This window comes from Orbilia oligospora (genome assembly GCF_000225545.1).
Source record: "Orbilia oligospora ATCC 24927 unplaced genomic scaffold scaffold00076, whole genome shotgun sequence".
Classification (NCBI taxonomy): Eukaryota; Fungi; Ascomycota; class Orbiliomycetes; order Orbiliales; family Orbiliaceae; genus Orbilia; species Orbilia oligospora.
Genome location: NW_011645633.1, coordinates 1,337,863 through 1,356,263, shown reverse-complemented (window position 1 = coordinate 1,356,263; position 18,401 = coordinate 1,337,863). Strand labels below are relative to the sequence as shown.

The following is an 18,401-nucleotide window of genomic DNA, read 5'->3' as shown; positions in this document are numbered from 1 at the left end:
AACCAGCGCTAGCTTATACATTGAACCTCTCGAGTTTCGAATACCTGCCAAGAAGGTCGAATTTATCGAATACCCATTAAACTATATTATATATCCCCATATTTACATATATGTCTTTACTTTCAAGAATTGGGAGGTCATTGAATTGGATCAATCCCTCAGGGATTGCGACGGATCCGAGTGCTCAGCAATATAAACATCTTGCTACTGATGCCTCAGCGACTTTATTGTCAACGTTTCCGCAAGAGCTTATAGACGAGATACTGTTCAATATCTCAAAGAAGGATGTTTTCCAGTTATCTTCCTGCTCTAAATATTGGAGAGCTCGGACGATTCCATTGATTTTTCGTCATCTGGCTTGGAAGGATGTGAACGACGCCTACCTCTTTAGTCATGGAGGTATACTCGCCTATGTGCGACCAGTGGTTCGGTAGGCACACCTAAGCCCAGGATAATTAGATATGATCTTTCGACTTGATCACAGTCAGAGATATAACTAATCATTATCCAGCCAAATATCGATGTCCTTCACCCGCTATCCCAAGGCCCTCATCAAGATAATAGAGACATACCGCGTCTGGATGGAAGTCTTTAGTCTTTTCCCCAACGTCAGAGATCTTCAGATGGATCTTTATGTTGTCAACGAACTAGAGGGAAATATGATCCGATCAATTCTGACCCAAATCTCAAATAGCCCTGCTTCAGAAAAACTTCAGAGTTTAAACATCGAACGTATACCGATCGAACGGGGTTTTATCCATGATCTTACTCGTCCACACGGATCCATTTTGGTTTCAACTTTGGGAATCTATACCAATTTACCTCTAGGTGCTCGGGAATACTATGAGATATTACCACGAGAAACACAAGATTTCTTGGGTCCGCTGATCAATAACGAAACAGATATATCACTACCGGTACCAAAAGGATTAACCAAGTTGGGCGTTTCCTTGAAGGAATTTAGTCTAGTATCAAATCCACACTCATCATTAGACTTCAACGTTCTAGTTCATTCCTTGGCCGGTTCTATCAAAGAACTAAGGATTATGGCTGACAGATTCATCCACACGCAAGACCCAACTTCCTCTATAAATGTTTGGCCAACGACCTTTTCGGCTTTGGCAGCGATTACGATCATAGTTGATGGATATTCTTTACATCATCTAACGGATATTGGTATCTGGCTCCCAAATATACAGTTCTTGACGTTATCAAACGGTCCTTCATATCCTTACCGTCACCGGAATCCAAATATACTAGCACTTCTATCGGCTCAGGAGCAGATGCTGTGTAAAGCCATTGAACACCTTAAATCATTGAAAAGAATAAGACTACCTTGGCCTTATACATATGAAGACCAGTTAAATATCGGTATTGATAGCCTCAATCATTGGCCAAAGGTATATTTCAGCAGCGAAAGATTGAAGAGTTTGGTCGGCAAGTGGGTGAAAAGTGGGTCATCTACGTTGGAGAGGGTTGTGTTCGTAATAGAATACTTCTCTTCGAATGGGAGACATGATAAAATTCTAAGAGTAAATGTTCTAAGGGGGCCTGAGTTCGAAGAAGGGTGGAATTTATGCTGTCAAGAAGATCACAACTATATCTATAAACCGTTTGATCGAGATATTTTGGTATAGTCTGATCTCGAGGGCAATATACTGCACTCATACAAGTGGTATACACAGGGGGTTGGAAGGGCATAAGATCAAGCTAACGTATCCATTTTAAATTTTGTAATTAGCTACTATCTTTCAATAGTACATCGTTAGATATCTTTCAATAGTACATCGTTAGAAGAATAAAACTGTGGTTTGGCGGCCGCGGGTTGAATTCACAAAGCCTCGTTGTACAGTATACGAGGATCTATACTGCTGTACACGTATCATATGCATATATATATATGCACTGTTCGACACAATGCATTTTGCAAAATTTGTAAGAACGGATCCTTTACTGAAATTTAAAAATAAAAAACGGCTGACAACTCATAATTGAAACTGCAAAGCCTAAGCTGAGGCTGATCCACAAGGCTGGGTGTCGACAAACCTCGATCGGATGGCCGATGATACCCCGCTCTCGGTCGAATTTTAATAAGTTATATCAACGTTTCATTCGAATTCCTAAGTCAACATATGTATGTGAATATCCATATCTCACTATTAGCTATCGTCTTGGTGAAAGGACTAACTAATTTTGCTAACAGAGACTAAATTCGCTTCAACTGATCAACTAAAAGGCCATTCTAACGATGGAGGGTCTATCAGCTGCGGCCAACATCATAGCTGTTGTCCAGCTCGCGGCAAAGGTTGGAAAGGTCTGCGTCCAATATGCACGAGAAGTTAAAAATGCACCCAAAGACATCGAGCGCGTTAAGGAACAGGTGGATGCAATTTCAAAGCTACTTATTCACACGCAACGACTTCTCGACGGGCCATACAGGAGTAAACTATCAGCTTCCACGGACCTGGAATCCTCGCTATCAGGTTGCAAGGACCAACTTGATTATCTGCTCAGAAAGCTCGAAGTGGACTTCACCCAGCACCCAAATGGGAAAGGCCGACGCCGGGACAAATTATTACGCCCCTTTAAAATCAGTTCTCATGATTTGAAGTGGCCATTCACCAAGACGGAGGCAGATGACATCATCAGGCGGCTCATAACGGCACAAGAGCTCATTAATCGCGCGCTCCAGGTCGACCAAATTAATGTCGTCCTTAGTGTCGAGCAAAAGGCAAATCTCGAGAAGCTCCCCATTGCTAATGGCGCAATTTTTAATTCTTTCGAGGACGAAGACGAGCCAGAATGCTTACCTGGTACCAGAACCGATCTGTTGAGAGACCTCAATACCTGGATAGCAGATCCAAAGGAGACACGGATATTTTGGCTTTGTGGAATGGCAGGCACTGGAAAGTCGACCATTTCCAGGACCCTGGCCCGAATCCTGAGTGAAAATGGACAACTGGGAGCTAGCTTCTTCTTCAAACGCGGTAAAGCAAACCGAGGTGATGCGTCCAGATTCTTTAGCACACTTGCGATGGATTTACAATCTATAATACCACAACTGGGACCCTACATCAGTGAAACTGTAGAGAAAGATCCAAATATCTGCCAAAAGTCTCTATCAGAACAGTTTCAAAAGCTACTATTCGACCCTCTTAAAAAAATTCGGCGAACTGATGTCCCGGACCCTTCGAAAGCCCTTGTACTCGTGATTGACGCCCTTGACGAATGTGAGGGCGATGGAATTGTCCAAAGGATAATTGAATTTTTTGGCCAGCTAGCGGGTGTGGACTTAAATATGCGTATCTTCGCCACCAGTCGACCAGAAGCTCCCATTAAGGCTGGGTTTGAGGACTTGACGCGGGATCATAAGGACATATTATTGCATAATATTCAGGAACCTACCATAAAAGACGATATTTCGATATTTCTCCAATATGAATTTGGAAAAATAAGGAAGACGCGGAAGCTCGGTAGCAATTGGCCCGGGGATGGCACAATTGTTACGTTAACTGATATGACAGTTCCGCTTTTCATCTCAGCAGCTACCTTGTGCCGCTTCATTGGAGACAAAAGGTTTTCTGTGCATCAGAGATTGGAGAATGTCTTAAAATTCCGAAATGCGTCCTTTGCATCCAAACTAGACCAAACCTACCGTCCTATATTCGACCAAATTCTTGCCGACACAGATAAATCAGAAGAGGACGAACTGATTCGAGGGTTCCAGGAAATTGTTGGTACTATAATTTTACTAGAGTCCCCCCTTGGACTGACTTCTCTTTCCATCCTCCTTGATATGGAGGAGGAGCAGCTTCACTGTCGGTTGGATCGGTTTCAATCGGTCATCAATATTTCAGACGACCCTGGCACCCCGATACAAATCTACCATTTATCTTTTCGAGACTATTTGCTTGATAGAAATAAACATACAGACTGGTTCCGAATTAACTCTTCCCAGCTCCACTGGTCGATTGGGGCTAATTGCCTCCGGTTTTTATCGAAGGCGCTCAAGCCAGATATTTGCAATCTAATACACCCAGGAACTCGAATCCAAGATATTGATCCTACCGTTCGGGGGCAACATATCACGCCGGAGATTGCATATTCTTGCCAATATTGGGCTTACCATCTTACCCACTGTATGGATGAGTCGGGCCTTGACGAAGAGAAGAGCCAGACTTTGCTTAAGTTTCTGGAAAGTCACTTATTACACTGGCTTGAAACAATGATCATCCTTGGTGCTCTTGATAAAGCCCTGGATGCAGTTAATAATTTACAATCGCCAGTAAGCTTCCGCGGGAATTAAGTGTAGCCGAGCTGCCCAAGATCATCTAAGCTAATTGGTTATTTACACACATAGAATCAAGGTCTTTCAGCACTACTTCGTGATGCTATTTTCTTTGTGAATCTTCACTCAGGCACCATCAGTGAGGCGCCGCTACAACTATATTCCTCTGCTTTGCTGTTTACACCGGAGAACAGCATTATAAAGCGGCTATTCTTCCGGGGTTTGCCCGCTTGGATCCCAAGACCACAAAGTTGGCACGGTGACTGGGGCTATTGTGTTCGGGACATATGCCCGACAGAGATCGAAATCCAAGACGAATTGGTGATTTCTCCAGACGGGAACTTACTTGCCTTTATTGATGGGAGGGACACTTGTGAGGTGCGGAACGCAATCTCGGGGAAGGTTTCACAATTAATCTCGATTACGGAATTGATTCGTTGCGACGGGCAGAAGATGTCAATTTTGTCTGTACATTTCACGGAAGACAGCAAATACCTAGTGGCCATAGTGAATACGGGACAGGTTGTGCTTCGAGACCTATTAACCGGCCGAACGTCACTGAAAATAATAAACCTAGACATAAATTCAAACACTGGGCATGACCCGGAATTTTCAAATTCTCTTCAAAAGCAGATCAAGACGTCAGAGTCCAGCCAGTCAGCCAATTATGCAGCATTCTCATCCGACAGTATGTTTCTAGCATTCGGCTATGACAACGGTCAGGTAAAGATGTGGGCACGGTCAAACTTTGAATCCGACTTTCAGCCATCACACCTTCAAGGCTTCGATTTCGACCCTATCTTGGCCGATAGGCGCCCTTGGGATTTTCTATTGATGGAATTCGAACCCAAAACTAAAACTCTTGCCGCTGTTTTGTATAACTGGTGGCCAGATGGTGCACCTCTGTCGATACTGGAGGCTGTGACGATTTTTATTCTGTGGGATATCAAAAGCGGGAATATCGTTAATACCTATCGATATTACAACGAAAAGGCTCCTTATGCGTGTGCGTTCTCGGTTGATTGCAAATATTTGGCCGTTGCGCTACCGGAGTCGACAGTTGAGATCTGGGATTCAACTTCGCATTCTACCCTTCAACAGCTCAAGGAATCCCTGGACAGGCCAAAAAATAAGGTCCGGTCATTTAAGTTTTCTCCGGATGGAAAACACCTAGCGATTGGATATACGGAGCAAAGGGTGAGGATACTAGATCTAATGAATGAAGTCTACATTGAAAGATACAAGGAAGAGCGCGGCGGATATTGGGAAATGGGTCCGATGGTATTTTCGAAAAATGGCTATCTTCTGTTTTGTATCAGGATAGATCAACTACAAGCATGGTGTATAGACCTTGCAGGGCTCAAAGCCTCCTCCCATGATGGCACTCTACAGAGCCGTCAAATTAAAGAGCCTAAGGTTTCCCGTTCCATAGACCGCGTTAGTGAGGTACTTAAGCCAATAGCAACACTGTCTCCAGACAGGAAGTATCTGGCGGTGTCCCGATCACCTGGGAAGCTTCAGCTACAGGATCTTGTATCTGGAAAATCACAAATCTTGCTTACCGACGAACCCTCCATGGGATTTGAAGCTGCAACAGATTTCGAGTTTTCCTCAGATTCAAAATGGTTAGCAGCTAACAGAGCTACAGGACATTTAGTGTTGTGGGAAACGAACAACGCTAGCGGAGCTCCAAGAACACTAGAGCCTTCGGATGTTCAAGGAGAGCGCCGATACGAAGTTGCAGGGGGGACGCCTAGGTCTCTGTGCTTCTCGATTGATAATAATCAACTATTTTATATTACCGGGAATGTGACAGTGGAGGCTTGGAACTTGGCCACAGGGAGCAGATCTCGGATTTATATGAATGAGAGGTATCGCGGCTTTGAAATCCAAGCATTGAAGCCAACACCAGACGGATTACACTTGGTATTATTGATACTGTGGGACCCGGTCTCTTATATTAAATATTTGCATATATCTACAGGATTGATAGTAAAAACGGTAGATTTGAAAAGTATCGGTCTCGATGCTAACTCGTATGGCCAGTTGAACCTCTTTGGACGGGAATTTACGACATCTCGTACATTATCATTCTCAGAGGATGGAAGGTTACTTGCAATAGCTGCATTAAGGACCGTTGTCATTTTGAACATTGATATTTCAACGGCCATTGGAGCTATCGCAACCGAGATCGTCAATAATCTATCCTTCTCAACGGGGGGGCCGGGTACGGGTCATAGCCTCATCATCAATCGTGGCGCTGAATCTATGACCGTAGACGTGTCTAAATCACTGCAAGTTTCTGAAAGGTCACCAGGATTCCTTGACCTCGGATGGATAGTCTCCAATAATTCTACGATTCTTCGATTACCCTCTGAACTTCATCCTACAGGATCCTTTGTCGGTGTAGCTGGTGACGTCTTCGTCTTCCTGCTAGAGAACGGCGACCCTTTTTTCTTGGAAATTACGGACATGGCTATAAGGAACTTACTGGCAGAGCACACAAATGTACAAGGCAAAAGGGGTATTTAAGTATATAGTCTTATAAGTTTATCACTAGCCTAGACAATTACAGCTATATATAGCTACTTAGCTATGATCCTTCTTCACATAAGATTGGAAGCTCAAGCAACGCACTATATTGTTGTATTTTGAATGAAGCTTGGCACCATTGCACCAGCCAATGGCGTGCCGCGATGCCCCGCATTCGGCGGCCTCGCTGGATTTTACCCTATTCGTCCCAGGCTGAAAGATTCCATCCAACAGTTCGCCGCGAAGGGCGGCCGACGACGGTCTTCAGTGCAGCGTTCGTCTTGACTCATTACAATTATCAATCTCAAATGTCAATGCTTAATACTTCCTGCAATTATTAATAGTCTTCGCCTTCCCCTCATTTCACACTGGCTGGTTTCTAGTTAACTCAAAAACTCCATCGAATCGTTTGCACTTCATCTTGTTCACTCGCACTGTATAAGCTATTGTATAGTTCTAAGTTCGCGAATTCATCCCCCCTCGACTAAATTACATCATCTAACATTCTCAAAAAGACCATCATCTACAATGCCAGACCGCGCTTCAGTCGCCTACTTTGGTGCCGGCCCATCAGCCCTCCCAACCTCTGTTCTCGAAACCGCCGCGGCGTCTCTCATAAACCATAATGGCTCGGGTCTTTCGCTGGTCGAACAATCCCACCGATCTGCCTTATCCGGCCAAATCCTTCAAAACGCTAAGGATTCATTCCTAAAAATCATCAATGCTACGGCAGATACTCATACTGTGCTATTCATGGCTGGTGGTGGAACACTCCAGTTTTCTGCCGTAGTTTACAATTTATTCACAGCTTGGGCGCTTAGGAACCCCGAAAGGGCACAGAACGGAGAACGTGGTGCTTGCGAGTATCTTATCACTGGTGGATGGTCCTCCAAGGCTGCTGATGAAGCGAAGAGGTTGATTGGAGAGGAGAATGTGAACGTTGTGCTTGATTCTAGGGGTTATCACCATGCCGGTGAAGCCAAGAAGTTTGGAAATATTCCTGATTCTGGAGAGTGGAAGAACAATTTGAAGGCTGGGAAGGATAGCGCTTTTGTCTATTTTTGCGACAATGAGACTGTGGATGGAGTTGAATTCCCCAAGGGCTCTCCCGTCGATGTTCTTGGAGAAGATCCGGATAGAATCATCGTAGCGGATATGAGCTCGAATATTCTTAGCAGGACTTTCGATGCTAGCAAGTTTGGCGTCGTATTCGTATGTCTAACAATATTCAAAATCCAAATCATACCGGGTGAATCTTACTAACTATCAAAATAATAGGCTGGAGCTCAAAAGAACGTCGGATCCACAGGTGTCACTATCGTTCTTCTCCGAAATGACATCCTCAGCCTCCTAGCGTCTGGTGGCTCCCTCCCTCCAAAACTAACCCCACTAATCCCGGTCACTCCGGTCATGATGCATTATCCAACCATTTCTAAGGCTGGATCGCTCTACAACACACTTCCAATATTCGATGTCTACATCGCCGGATTGACACTAACCAAGCTTCTTCAACGTGATGAGTCTGGAAAGACAGCGCTTGAACAGCAAGAAGCTGAAAGTGATCTAAAGGCTAAACTTATCTACGATGTATTGGATAAATATGAAAATATTTATCGTGTCGTTCCTGCCAAGAATGTCAGAAGCAGGATGAACATCTGCTTCAGGATTTCTGCACCAGGCGATGAGGCTAAGTTTATCAAGGGAGGCGAGGAGATTGGACTGCTGGGATTGAAGGGCCACAGGAGCGTTGGAGGTATCAGAATCTCGAATTGTAAGCCTCTAATATACATCTAAATCTCTACGAGTACATCTACTAATTGAACTCTTAAACAGATAACGCCGTCGGCGTCGACAGCGTCAAGAAACTAGTGCAGTACCTCGAAGAGTACGCAAAAGGTATTTAAAGAATTTTTATTACCATTATTAATAACAACCTCAATTTTACGAGACAACATCAACTGTACATAGACTATCATTCCAAAAAAAAAGCGGGTGCCATTATGTTTTCTTTTCTCTCAAGGGCATCATTTTAGAGACTAATTCAACATTTTTTTGTTATCAATATGGCCATATTATTCACTTTTTCCATCCATCTACTAGCTTCATTTTATTTTGCGTTCCTGAATTCTGTTACGTTTGACTAATTAACTTAAACAGCTGTCCTGCGAAACTCGGGGCCAAGGGCTAAGCTGTAGGTTCCAGGATTGCTTACTCTCAGGAATGGGGGTCGGTGTGCTTCCTCGAGTATGGCATCATCGGCTGCGGGCTTGCCAGTCCAATCACAGAGTCTTATTAATGAGTCATATGAGCTCGGGATTCGGAGTAGTTCGGAATATTTGTTAAATAGAAATACTGTAACTAGGTTTCTAGATAGACCATGTATCTATTGATAATACCAACTATTCAAAATATAAGTTTAGCCTGCAATGCATGTGAAATATGTACAAGTTCAAAGAATATATTAAGGTATCAATGTATCAAAAACCAAATAGCTTTTCCTCCATAACTTTTCAGAAAAAGACCAAAAAAAAAAGAAAGGAAAGGAAAACCAAATAAAGAGAAAAAGAAAAATACTCCGATCATCTAAAGGCCTTGCTGCATCGCCATGCCGGCGTAAATACCCCCCAGCTCCATCAATTCCTGATGATTCCCCATCTCCACAATCCTACCCTTTCTCATAACCACAATCCTATCCGCCCCAACCACAGTTCCAAGTCTATGCGCCACCATCACCACCGTCCTCTTCAACTCCACCCCTCCATTACAGCTTTCCAAAATAGCGTCCATAACTGTATTCTCGTTATAAACATCCAAAGCCGAAGTAGGTTCATCCAATATCAAAATCTCCGGATTTCTAATCAAAGCTCTAGCCAAAGCAATCCGTTGAATCTGACCACCGGAGAGACCCGATCCATTCCTTCCACAGTGTGTAGAATACCCCTCAGGAAGTCCCATTATAAACTCATGGATTCCAACTTTTCTACAAACGGCTTCTACCTGTGCTCTTGTAACCTTTGATACATCTTCACCGGCTCCGATGGAGATGTTGAAGAATATGCTGTCTGAGAATAATGTTAAATCTTGAGAGAGGATGGAGATTCTATCCCTATGCCTAGAGATTGGAAGTTTTGAAATGTCTTCGTTGTCGACGAATACGGTTCCGTGGGTTGGGTCGTAGAAACGTTGGAGGAGTGATAAGAGTGATGATTTACCGGATCCGGAGTCGCCTACTACTGCGACGAATTCACCGGGGCGGATGGAAAGTGATAGGTCACGGATGACGACGGCGGAGGGTCTGCTTGGGTAAGAGAATGTGACTGATTTGAAATCTATTGCGCCCTTTTCGGGTTTTTCGGGTGACTTTTGGTCTTTGATTGGAGTAGCTGGTGAGCTTGGGTTTGGTGTATTGTCCTCTGAGTTCGATGAGATGATCGGTTGGGTATCAAGTAACTTGAAAATCCTCCTTGAAGCCGCAGCGGCCTTTGTGAATTCCGGTGCGAGGGAGAAGACTTGTCCTGCCGTTTGGGCAGAGAACAATAACGCCGGAAGAACGATAAAGAACTCGATGATACTATAATCTCCATTTCTGACTTGCTTAGAGCCCCACCAGTACGCAAGCGCATAAACAAAGAATCCAATCGAAAGCGCAAGTGCCATGATAGCGCTTCCCTGAAGAATGAACTTCGTATGTCCTTTCTCTGCTTTCAACAACTCTTTCTTGTATTCTCTCATCACACCGTCTTCACGAACCAAGCTTGCGACGGTACGCATTGCGTTTGTAGCTTCCGTTGCCATACTAGCTGCCTTGACGTATGTAGTTTCTTGCTTAACCTGTGCTTTCATAAGCACACGGAGACGAAGATACCCGGCTAGAACGATAACCGGAAGGGCGGGAAGAAGGACAACGGCGATTTTCCAAGCGACTACATGCGCGATAACGATTCCGCCAACAAGTGTAGTAGTAACAGAAACAACAGTTCCAATCATAACCCCAGAAAGGGATGTCAAAGCCGCGGTATCGGATTGAATACTAGCTACCAAGGCGGTTTCGGTATGTTCCGGATCAGCGAAGAAGGAAAGATCTTGTTCCATAATCTTTTGGAAACATAGATCTCGTAGACGTTTGACTAGTCTTTCGGAGACCACGCCGAAGCAGAAACCTGAAGTTGAGTAGGCGAATAGAGCGACAGCACCGACGACGAAGAACATTAGGCAGTAGAAATTAGGGTCTTGAGGGCCGTGGGCAGGGAGTTCATCGCGGAGGGATGAAATAATGAAACCGAAGAGAACGGATTCAGCGACGACAAGACTACCAGTAAGCATCGATGCTACGAGATCAAAATTAGCAAGGTTTTTGAATAAACATAACAAAGGGGGTTTTAAATATCATACCGAAAATTCCAGTAAGAATAATTGGAAGATCAGGCTTGCACATAGACATAGTTCTCTTCACGGACGACGGGGGCTTTGGAGGAGCGCATGGCAAACATATCGAATTCTTCTTGACAATGGAACTGGCACAATCCTCAACAACTGCCGTTATTTCTGCCTTTTCAGAGATCATAGCAATTCTCTCTGCACTGGCCTCTCTGCTCGAATCGCTTGACTTCTTCTGAGTTTCTAGAAGCTTGTTGTAGGCGCCGTCTGATAGAACAAGAGCATCGTGATTCCCTTGTTCCACGAGATCTCCCGTAGACATGACTACAATGTTATCTGCAGTCTGAACGGAGGAAAGTCGATGAGTGATCATAACTATTGTCATTGAAGTTTCTTTGTGGAGTTGCCTAATTGCCCTCATTACGACATTTTCGGAGTGAATGTCCTGTAACACGGTGTCGAAGTTAGAACTCGTGCCTGATAGAAAATGGCATAGGGATACATACCAAAGACGCAGTAACTTCATCAAGAATCAATAATTTTGGTTTAGAGACCAAAGCTCGAGCAAGTGCAATCCTTGCGACTTGGCCACCAGACAGCTGACTTGCACCGTCGGGTCCAACAATTGTATCATACCCATTTGGTTGTGCTTCAATAAACTCCTTGGCATTCGCAAGGGCCGCAGCTTCAATACAAAGCGTCGACCTTTCCATTTCAGAAAGCTCATGAGACCCCGGAAGACCGTGGAGAATATTCTCCTTAATCGTCCCACTAAATAGAACAGGGTCTTGCTCAACGAAAGAAATATGTGTTCGATATGTCTTAACCGGCAATGTCGTAACATCACGACCATTTAATAAAATCTGCCCCGATTTAGGCTTATAAAATCTGAGTAAAAGGGAGGTCAAAGAGGACTTCCCACTTCCACTCTTTCCGACTATAGCGGTGAATGACCCAACCGGCATCCTCAAGTTAACGTCCTTTACAACGTCAAGCTCCGGAGCACTGGGGTATGCAAATCTTAGGTCTTTAAATTCAAGCTCAAATGGAGTACTCCAGTCGAAGCTGTGAGAGTTTCCAGCTGGGTCGAGCTTCTCGGAATGCTCTTCTGCATCTTGGAGGAGGCCATCGATGCGACGTCCTGCGGCAGCAGCAAGTGAGAATGTGTGTAAAAAGGGTCCGAACTGGCTGATAATGAATGAAGCATCTAACATGAGGAAGATGATGGTGTAGATTGTTCCGGCATCTGTGGCATTCGATTTGACTTGTTTGATGCCATACCAGAAAGCTAAAGAGTTGACTCCATAACTACAATCGCATTAGCCTTCGTCCACTATAATTTAGAAACTCATATTTGTAGAAACTTACGCCAGGAAGAACAAAAATCCCAATCTCGCTGCGATAATGAATGATCTTCGGACACCATAGTACCGTCCTGACTCCAACACCTCCCGGTTCTTATCACGGAAAAGGCCCGAAAGTCCAAAAGACTGGATGACAGTTATCATCCTCACAACATCTGACAACATCTCCGATGCACGGGTAGTCGTTTCCGCAAGATGCTTTGTAAAACGTCTATTAAGGCGTTCACAGAGGACTGTGATAAGAAGTATCGAGGGTATAACAGCAGCCATGAGAATAGCTGTGAACTTGGCGTTGAGGATCAAACCGACGAGAATCGCAGTAACGAAATATGAAATCGATTGGATGAAGATTCCGACTTTTTCACCAGTTCCGGTTTGAATCGTCTGTACATCGACCATAAGGTATCCCGCGAGCTATAATTTTATAATATATTCATTTTAGTCTCGTCTTCTTCAAGTATTTGGCAATACCAGAGTACAGAAAAACTTACATCAATTCTCTTCGTCTCATGATAGGCGATATCCATATGTAAGGTCTTATCCAAGACAACCTCCCGAATACTCTGACTTATTCTTGTTCCCACATAGCCCCAGCAGTATGTATAACCCCATATCGCAAAGAAATTGATAGTTGCTAGTGTAATTCACAATATAATCAGCCAAGAGAAATGTTGGATTTTAGTGCGTTGGACATGCATACCGACGACCATCATTTGGATCAGCTTCAAACGCAAGCTGTGTTCTTCGGGTGGGAATTCATTGATAATTTTACTATTCAAAGAAGTTACATGAGTATGCTAGGTCATTATCAGTAGTACTATATCTTCAAAAACATACCCAAAGATAACGCCAATAATTGGCAATGGTACACCGGATAAGCTTGCTAGCGATATAGCTATCCATAGCACCAATGTATCTTTATTCCGACCCGAGAAAGATTCTTCATTACTTCTCCTCAAGAATTTGAAAATTTTGTAGTAATCGCTATCTGGAAGGAGCTTCTTTGTAGCAAGCTCTTGTACCCGTTGTCCAAAGCTTTTCGTAGATGACTCCTTTGTCGGCGAGGTTGGTTCGGTATGCTTTTTTGCGGCCATGGCTAGTATATATCGACGAAGGTTCGTCGCATGTATTCACTCGACCGGACGAATAACGAGGGAGACACAGATCAAAAGATCAGATAAACCATATGTATTTCTTTTACTATCCATGGATCTATGAGAGGGATATATACAAAATGTTCCCTGCAATTGCCCACCCCGCTGAACTCTTTGCAAAAGAAATGACAAGAAGGGGAGATCCCTCGACCAAGATGTTCCAAATCTTTACTGCATAAGTACCTAAGTATTATATTTCTTATTAGTCAATTTGACAGGAGTGGGAGGAGTCAAGAAATCTGAGAATAAGGAAAAATTTTCTTCTTCTTCTTTTCGTTCTTCTACTCGCTGTCGACATCATGGGGGAGGGCCCCTGCCACGGAAAATACACAGTACTGGGCAATCAAGGTTGGTGAGTAGTTGGAGGTTTTCTTTTTGTTGCTACTTTGGGGTCTAGGATGTGCTTAAGGTTTTTTTTTCTTCCTTGACGAGATTTTGACAGTCGGTTGCTTAGCCTTTGGGGGCGGGTTTAGATCTGAACCCTGACTGACGTCTTTTCGAACATGTTCCTAGGGATCGGGGAAATTATTGGATGTGGGCGTTCAAGAAGGGACGGTACCGGTCATGCAATGGTGGGAAGCGGGCGAAGGCTGCAAGCCATGCATATGCATATGCTTGTTCTGTGTGCCGAACCTGCGACTAAGCAAATAGTATATGCTTATTGAATTGGCCAATTTAGATTGAAACGCCTTCAGTCGTAATGAGAAGGTTTCTAGATTGAATTGTTTTTTCGTAACAGAAATAGGCCTTGGCCCTGAACATGGGTGACGGTCACTTGTAGGGATTCAAAGGCCCTTTCAAGGATCTGATTAGATTTTTCAAAGGGTGGGAGGTAGATTATACCGTTTAGGAAAGTGATATTTGAGACCTTTCGTTGGATTCGAGGTCCACGGTTGTTTTGTTCGGCAGGTTTTTTTCCCTTTCACGCGGACGGACTGCGGGATGTTTGGGACCTGAATTTTATAAGTTCCCGAAGTCCTGGCATTGGCAGACGCAACCTGGCATTGTATCGAGATTCACTTGCATGGAATGTACACGTTCTTTAGCCTCGATCTCATGTACTTATGTACTGGTTAAGCAGCTGGTTTTCTGTTGAGAGATCTGGTTTTTCTAGCGTGGCCGTGGGTGGCTTTCGCTAGAGGTTTGGGTAACGATGCACTGCATATGCAAAACCTTCACGGCGCCACTACTATTAAATCTTGATCCGCCCTGGCCGGGAAAAAAAAGAAGAGAGTCGGCCTGGTCTTGTACTCCGAACTCGGAGAGAGGGATTCGGACATCAAGTCAAAGACGGGCGAGGTGCATGATGCACATGCATGGTTGGACGTAAGGAGATCCAAATCAATTGCTAATCCAGGCGAGCAGCTTTAGAAGCTGGGTGGTTGGAAATCAGGGTTCTTTAAGCTTCTGCTCAAGGCATCCGCGGCCAAGGCGAACGAAAGTGTCAAGCCGAGATGATCTTTTGACATCAACGGTGGCCCTTGAATCGAACACGGATCAGATAATCTCGAAGGGACACGGTCAGGTTTTTGGGCAAGGAAGGTCGTCAATATGTTAATTTCTTGGATGAAAGTCTTGGACGGAGCTCGCCATGGCATAAGACAGCTGCATATGGCCACCACCACGATCACCTCGGGATGTTCCTCTTATATAAGAAGCTCAGCTATTGTGACGAGGAAATTATCAGATCCGCTGATTTGATGTGATTGATTTGATTATGCGATAAGAAGGCATATCCCTTGCATTGTACGTGCGTACATGTATGTAAGGATAGTGCAGTGCAGTTTCCAGACCACCATCACATCACCCTCGCCGTTTTTGCCCCTGGATAGCTGGAATATCCCATCGTCGGTTGCGTGAAAAAAAAGAGAGGAAAAGACCGGATATCGTATGAAAGACGTCAGGGTCCAGGTCTGTGCAGCTTTGAGGGGTGTCCTTGTCAAGTCACTTGAGAATATGCAATTCATGTCGATGAGACGCAGAAACACGAACGTCATGGCTCGCTCGACTCAACACATCTCCTCCGTCCTCAAACATTCAAACACCCCACGTGTGGTAGACTGGTACACCCAGCGCCGCCCTTGCACCCCGATGGAAATGACATGACCTCCACTTTTATCACCACCGAAGGCACACCCGCCGAATACACATAACCACCGTTCCGATCTTTGATTTGATTTGCTGTGCTGTGCTGCGACTGAACTAGCAGTAGTACTGCAGCTGCTTTTCCTCCCGGCCGAAAATGGCGGCCCAGCCAGGGAGTGGCCGTGGGTACACACCTTGGCAATCTACGACGCACAAGATGGGCCAGCCTATGCTCAAGGATAGCTCTGCGTACCACCAAGTCAAGGTTGAGCTTGCTGGCAGGTCGTCAGTTAAGGAAAACGACATAGGTACTTTCACGGCTTCACCCGACAGAATTGGTTAGATCGGTGATGCTAACCGCTCTTCTCCTAGACGTATGCTGAGTTCCATGTTCTTTCACTACCAGAATGGACAGCCGATGTTGACAATAAATGTCGATTGTATAGGCTCATCATTCCCATTCAATCGGATTATATAGAAATAACTTGGTATTTAAGACCGTATATGTCGTGAAATATTGGTTATAGCTAAACTTCTCCAGGTCGCTTGTTCAAAACGGTACAACTTCCTGTTCGTCGCGAAATCTTCCAAAGTCAAGGTCTTCGTCCCAACGTATCCTACTCAGGCTGTATCCAAACCACTCTTAACACTCCATGGACCGGAAGAACTTCCCGAGCTTCGAACTCAGGGTTACATCGATTGCAATGTCCCGCATACTATCAACAACATGATAGTTGCTGATCTAGGAACAGAGGAAGTCCTTCTTGTTGCCAATGACTGTGGTTATGTCACGCTATGGTATACAAAGCATCTGATACAGAGAAATGGGAATATGGACATATGGTTCGATGTCCATAAGAGCGCTTGGGGAATCTCAGTCCATAAGGCGAAAAGGCTGATAGCAATATCGTCGAACACGACCATGATATCCGTATACGAAATGGGGAGCGAGGCAGTAGATTCGAGCAGGCCACCTAGGGGAGCCCAATATCCAATAGTACTGTCAGCAAATCATCAAAATGTGCCGTGTGTAGCATTTCTTGACGACGACTCTGGGAGATGGCTAGCTGCGACAGACATCACGGGATCAGTAATCCTATACGATTTACTGCGTGAAGCAAGGACGATGACAGAATATAAGGGACAGGGTTGGACAGTGACTTTTCTGTGCGAAAGCAATTTCCTGTGGGTTGAACACGAAGAATTCATGGAGATGATTGAAAAGGCGAGAGAAGAAGCACAAAAGGAGGCTAGGAGAGGGTTGTTGAGTTTTGCGACTCGTCGATTTGATGATGATTCGGACGGAGATGAAGCAGATGATTGGGCAAGTGATGTACAAATGACATTATATGGTGGAGGATCTGAAGACGAGGAGTATCAAGATGGGGTGAGCGACCAATTATCTTATAGTGATGAATATGAAGATGAAGACGATGACGATGAAGACGACGATGAAGAGATGAGTGATGAGGATCCGGATATTGAGATGAATTTCACAGCGTTGGAGGAAGCTATTTTATCCCACGATGCTCAAAACCTTTTGGATGATGAGAGTCTAGATGAGGATCCAGAAGATGCGAATGCGAACGAAGAACATGGGGGGTTAGACGTCACAGAAGAGATGCAATCAACAGCATATGGCCCTGTCAACCGATCGGTTTCCTTGACTCCAGATCCGACTCTTTACGGTCCCATCTCACAACGAATTCTAGATTCGGAGGATGATGCTCCTTGGGAAAACCCACCCCCATCATTCATCATACACTCTAAAAAGTTTGACCTTAAGCTTATCATACCGAAAGATCCTTCTATACCGCCACCTTTCAGCTACGAGTCTCGACCGGTTCATCTTAATAGTCTTATTACGCTAAAAAATTTAATACCTGCGGATGGCATCACTCTAGCGGCACGGACAAGTAATTACCCGCTCAGAATGAATATGCACGCTTACATACCCGCTCTGTCCTTGTATGTTATTGGGAGACAAGATGGAAGGGTTGCATTAGTTAGGATGATCAGATCACGGCCACCACCACAATCGGAAGATCCTGCAGGAACCTCAACCACAGAGGGCAATACACAAAATGGCGAGAACAAAGGAGTTGTTCACAGGCATTTCATGAATTTGGAGCATATCATTCCGAAACAAGATACCGCGATCCCCTTTGCTCTGGTGGGTGTGTGTGTCGCACCCGTTCAAGGTTGGGAGGATCGCCATGTTTCCAACGGGATGAACCAGGGAAGCGGTCAAGGGAAATGGTTGTATACTAACGGCGGGGTGGGAGGGAGATGGAGGATCTTCTTACTCTATTCTGGTGGAGATGTTATTTGTTACACAGTGTCCGGAGGTATACCTGCACATGAGAACGGGTTGGTGTTTTGATATCACCGCTGTATAAATTGATTCCCATGCATTCGTTCAGACTGTGGCGTTTTTGGTGCTGCTGTCTAGTATTTCTTTGTTTCCCTATCTTTGTTTCTTTTTCGCTTTGCTATCGGCATACCTTCGGCGTCCTGATACTAGAACAGCGTACTTTTTAGAATGTCATTATCTGGTTTTGGATCATAACTTTTCCCTTGAAATATAATCCAATGGCTTCT

General features: G+C 44.5%; 5 protein-coding genes across 5 annotated transcripts; 4 read left to right on the top strand and 1 right to left on the bottom strand.

The window, feature by feature from the left end:
- Positions 1-521: 521 nt before the first annotated feature.
- Positions 522-1,637, top strand: AOL_s00076g376 (uncharacterized protein; the record flags this gene model as incomplete). Its single annotated transcript, XM_011122928.1, has 1 exon — positions 522-1,637. The coding sequence occupies one exon, from the start codon at positions 522-524 to the stop codon at positions 1,635-1,637; it is 1,116 nt and encodes a 371-aa protein (XP_011121230.1).
- A 611-nt stretch (positions 1,638-2,248) lies between these two features.
- On the top strand, positions 2,249-6,820 carry AOL_s00076g375 (uncharacterized protein; the record flags this gene model as incomplete). The annotated part of the gene is made up of 3 exons (XM_011122927.1): positions 2,249-4,285; positions 4,361-6,214; positions 6,335-6,820. The coding sequence occupies 3 exons, from the start codon at positions 2,249-2,251 to the stop codon at positions 6,818-6,820; spliced, it is 4,377 nt and encodes a 1,458-aa protein (XP_011121229.1).
- Positions 6,821-7,348: 528 nt separating this feature from the next.
- On the top strand, positions 7,349-8,724 carry AOL_s00076g374 (uncharacterized protein; the record flags this gene model as incomplete). The annotated part of the gene is made up of 3 exons (XM_011122926.1): positions 7,349-8,032; positions 8,099-8,591; positions 8,654-8,724. 3 exons carry the CDS (start codon positions 7,349-7,351, stop codon positions 8,722-8,724), a joined length of 1,248 nt encoding a protein of 415 aa, XP_011121228.1.
- Positions 8,725-9,403: 679 nt separating this feature from the next.
- AOL_s00076g373 (uncharacterized protein) lies at positions 9,404-13,655 on the bottom strand (the record flags this gene model as incomplete). Its single annotated transcript, XM_011122925.1, has 7 exons — positions 9,404-11,148; positions 11,213-11,642; positions 11,704-12,505; positions 12,566-12,975; positions 13,053-13,195; positions 13,262-13,332; positions 13,399-13,655. The coding sequence occupies 7 exons, from the start codon at positions 13,653-13,655 to the stop codon at positions 9,404-9,406; spliced, it is 3,858 nt and encodes a 1,285-aa protein (XP_011121227.1).
- A 2,302-nt stretch (positions 13,656-15,957) lies between these two features.
- AOL_s00076g372 (uncharacterized protein) lies at positions 15,958-18,183 on the top strand (the record flags this gene model as incomplete). Its single annotated transcript, XM_011122924.1, has 2 exons — positions 15,958-16,108; positions 16,328-18,183. 2 exons carry the CDS (start codon positions 15,958-15,960, stop codon positions 18,181-18,183), a joined length of 2,007 nt encoding a protein of 668 aa, XP_011121226.1.
- Positions 18,184-18,401: the final 218 nt, after the last annotated feature.